This window comes from Melampsora larici-populina (assembly GCF_000204055.1).
Source record: "Melampsora larici-populina 98AG31 unplaced genomic scaffold MELLAscaffold_7, whole genome shotgun sequence".
Taxonomy (NCBI): domain Eukaryota; kingdom Fungi; phylum Basidiomycota; class Pucciniomycetes; order Pucciniales; family Melampsoraceae; genus Melampsora; species Melampsora laricis-populina.
Window position 1 is genome coordinate 871,766 of NW_006768771.1, and position 10,076 is coordinate 881,841.

General features: G+C 41.9%; 3 protein-coding genes across 3 annotated transcripts; 2 read left to right on the forward strand and 1 right to left on the reverse strand.

Annotated features, from left to right (window-relative positions):
- Positions 1-2,741: 2,741 nt before the first annotated feature.
- MELLADRAFT_60828 (uncharacterized protein) lies at positions 2,742-3,986 on the reverse strand (the record flags this gene model as incomplete). The annotated part of the gene is made up of 5 exons (XM_007406954.1): positions 2,742-2,821; positions 3,176-3,284; positions 3,374-3,473; positions 3,554-3,657; positions 3,762-3,986. The coding sequence occupies 5 exons, from the start codon at positions 3,984-3,986 to the stop codon at positions 2,742-2,744; spliced, it is 618 nt and encodes a 205-aa protein (XP_007407016.1).
- Positions 3,987-4,867: 881 nt separating this feature from the next.
- On the forward strand, positions 4,868-6,287 carry MELLADRAFT_47341 (uncharacterized protein; the record flags this gene model as incomplete). The annotated part of the gene is made up of 4 exons (XM_007406731.1): positions 4,868-5,171; positions 5,328-5,418; positions 5,512-5,700; positions 5,788-6,287. The coding sequence occupies 4 exons, from the start codon at positions 4,968-4,970 to the stop codon at positions 6,138-6,140; spliced, it is 837 nt and encodes a 278-aa protein (XP_007406793.1).
- A 1,105-nt stretch (positions 6,288-7,392) lies between these two features.
- Positions 7,393-10,076, forward strand: MELLADRAFT_47344 (uncharacterized protein; the record flags this gene model as incomplete). The annotated part of the gene is made up of 11 exons (XM_007406732.1): positions 7,393-7,546; positions 7,628-7,696; positions 7,765-7,800; positions 7,871-7,878; positions 7,961-7,983; positions 8,049-8,406; positions 8,477-8,622; positions 8,686-9,176; positions 9,234-9,294; positions 9,363-9,657; positions 9,736-10,076. Coding segments are annotated over 10 exons (1,473 nt in total).

Below are 10,076 nucleotides of genomic sequence, written 5' to 3' on the forward strand. Positions count from 1 at the left end.
AAAAAAGTTCTTGCCATGTCGAAGCGGTCCTTGCCGCTATATGTGCGCTTTATAGCGCGCTATAGCGCTATATAAAGGAACACACTTTCAGAGTATAGCTTCACTCCAAGTTGTAGTCATTTTGGCACATCAAGATTAGATACAAAAAAGTATTAAGCTGACATACTGAACGGTTTATATTTGAATTGATAAATAATCGATTCAGATTAGGAACTTCAAGATGACACATCACTTCATCTTGATCATTCAGTTTTGATGATGATGATGGTTGTTGTTGAATCAATTGAAAATAAGAAGTCAGAAGTAGAACCTAAACTATTTTGAATATGAATTCTGAGAGTATGATTAGATTTGAAGTTATTTGAAGTATGACTACGAATTGAAGTAATGTGATTGGCTGTTGATGATTATCTTGTTGAAGTAAGATTGATTGAAATTGATAAGTTTTGATTGGTTTTCCGTTTAAGATTTGTTTTAAAATCGAAATTGGTTCAGTTTGAAGAGATCCACTGTGATCGGTTCTGATCGGTTCATACCTTTGTACCATTTCATTTTGCTCCGCTATATAGCGGAGTGACACCTCCTGGGCCGGGTTGCGCAGCGATTGCTCCGCTATGAGAAAACTCAGCCGTGGAGTGCGGTGCGCTGGCTGCGCTATGTGTTTCGGAGCCCATAGTGCACGCGAAAACCGCTGCGATATCGCTCCGCAACCGCTATATATGGCGATGCGGTTCGGGTATTGGATGAAGGTCCCGGTCTGGCGCAGAAGACGTTCGGCCACCTTGTCAAGATATAACGTGGGGTCATCCTCAAGCATCTCCTCAATGAAATCACGCTCGATGGTTGAAAGGATTGTCGGTGGGCCTCGTGGTTCATAGAATTGTGGATTGGAAAGCACTGATCGGGTTGTTTCATAAGGATGGCGCCATCGACTGAGAGATTGGCGGGAGATGTTGATATCCATACGATCGTTGATTGAACCAAGGTCTACTCCAGCAAGGGCAAGACGGACGGCGATGACTTTGATGTCAGCTGAATATTTCACGTACATCAGAAAACGAAAGATAAGTGATGTGATGGTAGAGGTTTAGGAGGAAGTAGGGACTCGTTGAGTGGTGAACTGGTAGGTATGTAAAGTGAAACTGTCACATGTGTGACATAACTGCTGATAATTGTGCCTGCTGGTTACAGATGTGTGGTTTTATATAAAAAGATAACAACATTTACCGTGTATAAAAAATTGTTTTTTTCTCAAGAAATGGAATACAATGCTTCAGAATCATTTGAGCAAAAAAAAACAGCTGATAAAAGTCACTTTTGAACTTATGCAAAAGCAAATACAAAAATTACAAAGCGCAGAAACCAAAAGCAAAGTCCAAGGTTCATAGGACCAGCTGTACTTGTCTTCTTTGATGTAAAGCTTCAATCTAGCAATGCTTGGCCACATAAATCTGACCGCAAAACTCAAGCAGTTTGGAGTGGGAATTTCGGAAACCTGCAATGTGTTTGATAGGGTCATCAACTTCCTTTCCTTACGTTTTGTGATGCCAAGCTATGGTGAAAGCTGAATTTTGAACTAGCGTGGAAAGGATGCAAAATCCATGTGATGGAGTAAGTTGTAGTCTTGAATCATGCATTCGTCTCAAGCTGATCTATGTAGTCTGTTACTCATTTTGAGTCTGGTCTTGGCAACTGATCTCTTGTCCAAAATGTTAAGGAGATATACAAAACCAAAACCTGATAAATGGCATTGAAGATTACTCAAGGAACTGAACCTTTGTTCTCAAATTTCAATTTCCTCTGCCCAAAGCCCAAGCCCAAACCCCTCTGTGTTGTTTCCCTCTGTTATAATGACAACAAAATCCCCTTCATAATTCATCAGAATCATTGTCAATGTCAACAGGTGAATGCCCAACAGAATGAAGAATTTGAAATATCAGTAAGATATGATACAAGTTGCAACAACCAATATAGGCATGAATGAAAAAGATGACAAAACAGAACATGGTAAGATATAATTCATTTTGAATAGAAATTTTATAGATTTGATGTGTTTTTTATAAGATCATAAAAGGTTCACAAAAAAAGCACCACCAACATATTTACCTCGGATTTTGTAATCCGAGGTATCCTTGGATGCAAAACCTCGGACAGAAGCTTCCCAAGGTTTTGATCCGAGGTAATTCTCAGGGCAAAAAAATACCTCAGGCAAATACCTCGGACAAGGTTTGTCCAAGGATTTGCCTCCGATGATGCCTTGGATTTCTCAACCCGAGGCATCTATGCTGGCAGTGAAGTGATGAAGAGAGAAATGTGAAAAGGCTGATTCAAAAGAATTAATGTTGAGCAGAAGCTCTGACCTTTGTACTATCGCCCATGGTATATTTAATGTGATATTAGGGGGTTTCAAGTTAGGTTTTTTTTGCGTATTTTTACGCTACAACAACTTGCCCGTTGTTGTAAAATATGCGTAAATTTTTTACAGCGGGACACCTTTTTAGGTGTCCCGAATTCAAAATATGTTGTTTGACAAAGATTTTTTTTACAAAAAACTTGTCCGAATTTAAAAACATTACACAAAAAAAATTGAACTTGAAACCCCCTATTTGATTCCTTCTTTTCTAAAGTCTTCAGGAAAGCCTTCCGGATTCAGTATCAGAAAACTCCATTAATTGAGGAGTAGGTCCATATTGAGGCCATTGAACTGTTACTCCCTTTGGGTTAGGGTCTGTAATTTTAAATCAACGAGTTTGAAAATCGGCATTTCCTCCAGAACTGAAGGCCTTTAAGGCGCTCAGAGTGTTCACACCTGCGTATGAACCTGGAACACAGTTACGAGCATGTACAAAGACGAGCTGATCAAATCTACATTATTTATGCTTTTGTTCCAAACTGAAGAATTACGATTATAGTGCAGTTATCAAACTTTAAATTATAAGAGAAAATTAGCTGAACAAAGCTGATGCGGCTATCATTGATAGTATAATGATGCTACAAGCTCGTGTATGAAGTCTAAATCCAAAAATTCCTTCAAAACTTGTTCTCCTAGCATTACTGGTCTGATCACCTAGAATAAACACGATCAAATATCAACCCAAGTCGCGATTGATGCAATGCCACTTCAATTGAATTTGTACATATTTACGTGGAGAACATTGATGGTATCCGGGCTTACCTGTGGTTTTAGATACACCCAGGGATCCTTTATTTTCCTTTGCTGATGCCTGAAATGCAGAAAATGTTTGAGGGCCTACTTTGGCAGGGTTGATGGCTCCGACCATTCCCTAGAGTTCAACAACAAAAAAAACATCATATAAATTAGATACAAATCATTTTTTTGAAGGTATGAGGTACTAGCTGATTTGTAACTCACCGGATTACAGTGTTTTGGTATATCACAGAAGAACCATAGTGGGGTATTAACTTTGATTCGGATTACAAATTTAGGTAACTTTGAATCAGGCGTGTTAGGTCTGATTGAAGTTTGAAATAGAATCATTTCAGTATCCTCTTCTTATCAAACTCATCAAGAGTACATCACTCAAATACTTACTTTACAGGTACAAGACCTGAACTAAATCCCTCACCGCCTGATCCAAAAGTGGCAGGTTTACAAGGAGATTCAAATAATGCTTGTGTGACTGTATGTGCTCCAGGCTATATATATTTAAATCAAATCATGATCATGAATAAAAATTAATTAATTTTCATTCCAATGTAGCTAATGCCAATTGATTTGTAAATATTAGAGAATATTTTACCTTGAAGACAAAAGTCACAGTGTCCCCTATCTTAGCCTCTACAACGTTAGGTGTAAATAAGTCGCCTCCAGTTGGGCTTCCTACTTGCACAACGTGATTTTGAGCCGATTTGGTGGTGTTGGCTGCTGTAAAAACGACCTCCTTGGGGGGTGATTGCGGTGCCGCAAAATTGACGCTCATCATAGGGAAGATCATGAACGATATCCTTACGGCATTGCGAAACATCATAGATTACTGAGATACAAAATACGACTTGCTTACGTGCGCAGAGTGCAACGATTCCTGATCGCACAAGGTGATGATTAAGGGAAAGAAAAGGTAAAAAACAAAGCTTGGGTCGATAGGAAGGTTGATGAGGTATTCAAAGAATTTAATGAGTGTTATAATTGGACGAATAGTGCTCATTCAGTTTGATTGCACACAAATCACGGTATCTAAGTACCTTGGGTTTCACAAGCAACACGCTCGTGATAAGCCAATCAGCGAGTCTCGACAGCCACCGACACCTGCATGTGATGATTTTGGTGAACTTTTGCTGGCATCCATAGGTGATGTTGAACGGATCTTTGAGGTTCAAATGAATTTCGTGACTACCTGTAGGATCTCACTCTAATGTATATTTATTCATGGAAACCAGTGAGAGATTTCATATGTTGGACATGAAGGGGAACCAATGGGGGATATATACGCTCCTATATGAGCAAAAATTCATCCATCCATTGCACCAAACTGGTGCGATATTGAAATACTTTCACATCCAGCACAAAAACATGGTGTGCCACCTCGAAGAGAAAAGTGTAGCGAGGCCGCCAAGTAGGTACAACACTTCTATACTCCACAGAAGATCATGACAACTTGACTATACCGCATAGTTGAGTCAGAAGCCTTGTTTCTTGGGATCTTTGGTCGACTCATATAACTGATGATCAACCTCTTGAACATCTGCTGAGGTGGAAATCAAATGTCCTTTGTGAGTGCGACATGTAGATCAAAAGGTGGTGCATGCATGCACTTTCGTGTAGCGCCGGCCTATGCATGTCGGGCCTGCTGGCTACTTCCTCTGGACGGCATCCTCCATGGATCTCCTCCTCGCCATTCTTTTGGCTGTGATCACACACAATCCTCAATTTGCTGAAAGCTCTGATTAAAAACCGCACTCATCGATTCGATAGTCTTAAGCTGTTGTGATATTCACAGTGTCATCAAATGAAGTCGTCTGACATCCAGCAACTTTCTCAACCATTGCCGTCTCATCGGACGAAGCATCTCAAGCACTTACAGTATAACCTCTGGCCACCAGTTCTCAAGCCTTCGTACAACTCCGTCCAGTCACCCACGGTTCACATTTCACTTCTTCAAAATGATAACTGCGGCTTGTCGACTGGCTCAACCCTATGGCTAGGTGCTCAAGTTGAGTGAATGTTTTTGTTTGATGTTGACACACCGCTACGCGAAGCATAGATTTAAGCCCAATCTTCAATCCCCAGAGCCGAAGGTCAATGTGAACTGCTGATCAAGGGTGTCGGTGTACTGACATTGAGATTTGATGTGTATGCTCGAATCCAGGTGCTGTCCGCCTATCTTTTGTCGCATGTGCCAAGCCGGACAACGAGGAAATGTCAATCCAGATGTGCTATAGAGATTGGAGCAGGAACAGGTATGATGCAGGCTTGAACTACTTAAAACAGATTTGTCACTTGTAATTTCTGACATGAAATCTTTTTCATTGCAATAACCTCTTGATCACCAGGTTTGATGTCGATTACTCTATCCGCCCTTGGGTACCACGTCCTGGCCACTGATATCGAGCCCTCGTTGACATCGATTTTGATGCCAAACGTCAAGGGATGGGTATCAAGCAGCAGCGCTGAGAGTGGGCCACTGTGCGTCGGCCGACTGGACTGGAACCTTCCAATCAATTACCGCACAATTCAATCATGTCTAAACTCTACCCTCGAACCTGGATACCTTCAAGATGTCCTTATTGACCTAAATCAAGATGATGATGAAAATGATCAAGACATAGGGCTTGAAAGCAAGATTGAATTTGATTTGATCGTCACAACCGATACCGTCTACACCTCCGAGCTTTTAAGACCACTACTCATGACTCTCAAAAACCTATCAGACTCATCAACTCGACCTCCACCTATCTATCTTGCTCTCGAGCGGCGGGATCCGGCTCTAGTAGAAAGTTTCTTCAAGATGGCAGATCAGTTGAATTTCAAGGCTGATCGGATTGATCATAGCAGCCTGGTCAAACTCACTGAACAAATGGGGTGGGAATTGGATGATTGGGAAGGGGTTGAGGTGTGGAAGTTGCGTCAGAGAGTTCAAAAACTCAAAGCTAGACACGTCTCTGGGACCACACCAAAATAAAATATCTTTGGTTGATGAGTTAAAGAGATAGATGAGTAAAGTGCAAAATTGCTTGCACACCTTTCCCAATTGTTGTCTGACTACCAATAATTTGTTGAGCTATTTGTTGTTCTGGCAGCAAAAACCAAGCATGGCTATTTCTCCTTGAATTTACTGCTAGAGAATATCTTCCATCATAATAAGATGTTTGTAATCATGAACTCCAATTACGATATTTGCAAGCTGCATCATACCCCACTTCAAGAGAAAATATATAAAGGTCCTGTATGATGTATACTTTTCATTTACCAACCGTTTTTGTAGCACCACTCTTCACTGCATACCTCATTATTGTACTCGCAACCCCCATAACTCAATGCCGGTCAAATTCATTTGTTGCTTGAGATTCTTTCGAAGATGAAAAACAGCGCAGACATCATATGAACTACATTGGTGCTTTATGGCCCCTTTAAGAGTAATGTCAGGGCAGGATCTCATACTTCACACACACGATTCAATACCAACCACTCAGCTTACTCTAACATCACTTTGGTCAGGTTGTGTTCAGAGATTTTACCAGACATGTGTTTTGGTACTCCACCCACACCATTTGTCTCCATTATCACATCTATTGTATCTCCCTTATTGAGGTACTTCTGGACTTTGAAGTGTAACCCTTACATAAACCACATCTCTGCTGTCCTTTTCATATCTTCTTTGGTTTCTTATGGTAGATAGTTGTTTTGGGCTTTCAACTATCTCCATTTTATTGTGTTAGAAACATCTAGTTTCTTTTTCTGCACGTCAGGTAAGAACCAAGATATCTTGAGCTTATCGAAACTCAGATCATTTATTTTCCTTGCCCTTTATGATATTGATGAGATTAACTTGTGGCAAAATCTGCAACCTTGATGAATTTCTGTTCATGAGAGAGTGCAATCACACATCTTGATTCTGACCTCTAGGCCGTTCTTGAGGCCAGGTGTTCCAGAGTCCAGAGTCAGACTCCTCTTCTGCGTTGTACATATGTACATCAATACTAAACTTGAGAACTGTAATAAAAGAACACGGTCGGAACAATCGGCGGCATATGCAGTACAAGTATAAGGCTACAGTCTAATAGCAAGAGCTGTATGATGACCCCATTCAAAAATCAATGAAGTCATCGGGTGAGCTGTGGTGTTACTGCTGCGATCGATCCGAGAAATATATCTTGGAAGAGTTTAAAAAGCAAAGACCTGTTTACCGATCATAATTACCAACTCACTCCAAACCACTATCTCCACGGAAAGAAACACTTGACTTCTTCTGATTGGGGTTTGATTATCATCATACCTAGTCAGTTTACTTCTTTCCTATCATCCCAGCTATGTCGGTCCAATCCCATCACACACACATCCATCACTGGCTTCCGATCATCCTCACAGGTCTCCCTCTGCCACACGTAGTGCGAGTCGAGCGATGTCCGAATCGGCTAACGGGACTCTCTCTTCTCTTTCTACCTCTAGACCTATCACTCAGCGTATATCTCAACTCACTTCCCACTTGACTAACTCCATTCGAGATACTATCAATATGTCGGTCTATCTTCATTTACTTAATCTCAAAGCAAACAGCTTACTGACTCGATCTTGTATCCACTCAGGTCTCCAAAGGGTGATATCGGTCTCATTGGCTTGGCGTGAGTAGGACTGAATTCACCTTTGTACATGACTTTGTCACTGACGTGGTTGCATTCGTATTTTTTACAGCGTCATGGGTAAGTCAACAGGTCACTCGAATCGATGTGTACTTGTCAAGTGTCATACTTATCCGTTCGGCCTGTGCTTCCTTTTTGGCAGGCTGTAATTTGATCATGAACATGGTATGTCAGGATATTTTCATTCATACCCTCATTTCAGCCAGCTGACGTTTGTTTATAAATTGCAGAATGACAAGGGTTTTACTGTCGTGGCCTACAATCGTACAGTCTCTAAAGTTGACGAGTTCCTAGCAGACCAAGCTAAGGGCTCCAACGTAATTGGAGCTCACTCCGTCGAAGAACTTTGCTCAAATCTCAAGACACCCAGGCGAATCATCCTCTTAGTCAAGGCCGGTGCGGCTGTTGATGCTTTCATCGAACAACTTTTGCCTCATCTCGAAAAGGGTGACATCATCATCGATGGTGGTAACTCTCTCTACACCGACTCGACTCGCCGTTGCAAAGAGTTAGAGGCCAAGGGTCTATTCTTCGTTGGATCGGGTGTTTCCGGTGGTGAAGAGGGCGCTAGATACGGACCTTCGCTCAGTGAGATGCTGTTTCTGATATTTCCATCTCAGTCCGTGACCAATCTCTCAATGTCTTGAACTTCCTTCAGTGCCCGGTGGTTCCGAAGGCGCATGGCCGCACATCAAGGAGATTTTCCAAAAGACTGCTGCTCAATCCGAAGGTGAACCCTGCTGTGATTGGGTCGGTCAAGAAGGAGCCGGACATTACGTCAAGATGGTCCACAATGGTATCGAAGTACGCATTTTGTTTCTTTGTTGATTTTAGAAGACCGTGTATTGAAGCATGATTTCTGAACAGTACGGTGACATGCAATTGATTTGCGAGGCGTATGATATCTTGAAGCGCGGTCTTGGTCTCTCGGAGGCTGAGATCGGAGACATTTTCACCACTTGGAACAAGGGTGTCCTTGACTCCTTCCTCATGGAGATCACTCGTGATATCCTTAAATTCAATGATACCGACGGTACTCCACTTGTGACCAAAATCCTTGACCAAGCTGGCCAAAAAGGAACCGGCAAGTGGACTGCTATCAACGCTCTCGACCTTGGTATGCCTTTGACCCTCATCGGGGAAGCAGTGTTTGCTCGATGCCTCTCGGGTATCAAATCGGAAAGAGTAAAGGCTAGCAAGTTGCTAGGAGGTCCCCAAATTGAGCCCTTCAAAGGAGACAAAAAGCAATTCATTGATGATTTGGAGCAAGCGATGTATGCTAGTAAATTGATATCTTACGCTCAAGGATTCATGTTGATGCGCGAAGCTGCAAAAGAGTATGGCTGGACCTTGAACTAGTGAGTTATATCGGTTACTTTCGCGAAACCAACTTGAGCTGATGAGATCTTCTGTAGCCCCTCGATCGCTTTGATGTGGCGTGGTGGATGTATCATTCGATCAGTCTTTTTGGCCGAAGTCAGTATCTCATCTTATTGATTTATTGTCATCTCCATGTCTAATCACTTTTTGCCAATGCTGTCCAGATCACCAAAGCTTTCAAGGCTGAGCCAGATCTTCAAAACTTGTTGTTTAACGATTTCTTCAACCAAGCAATCCACAAAGCGCAACCAGGATGGCGTCGAATCATCGCTCAAACCTCACTCTGGGGCATCCCCACTCCTGCTTTTTCCACCGCACTAGCTTTCTTTGATGGATACAGATCTGAGAGACTTCCTGCTAGCTTGTTGCAAGCTCAGCGAGATTACTTTGGTGCCCATACCTTCAGAATCTTACCGGAACACGCCAGTGATAAATACCCTGAAGGCAAAGATCACCATGGTCAGTTTTTTTGCGCTGATTCTCTATTGTCCCTTGATAATATCCGCTCATTGGCTCGTGTTTCTATTCCGCGTTTAGTGAACTGGACTGGCCGAGGTGGAAACATTTCAGCAACTACCTATGGAGCTTAAATTATTTTTGTATTGTAACCTCAGGCACAAAATTGTAACTCAACAAGCCTTTTTTATCTAAATGTGTGATGCTGTCCACCTCGAATAAGTAAGGCATTCGAAGTCTCGACTTCCAAACATTGGGCTATCCTTATCCGCAAAAGCAGATCTCGACATATTTTCCTCTCGTCGATTGATCGGTCATATCATAGGTGCAAGGGACGTGATATTCGTTCCGATGTTCTAGAATTCAAACAGGAAACAGTGCAGTGCAATGTAATATAAAGAATGTTACATTTATGAATTCCT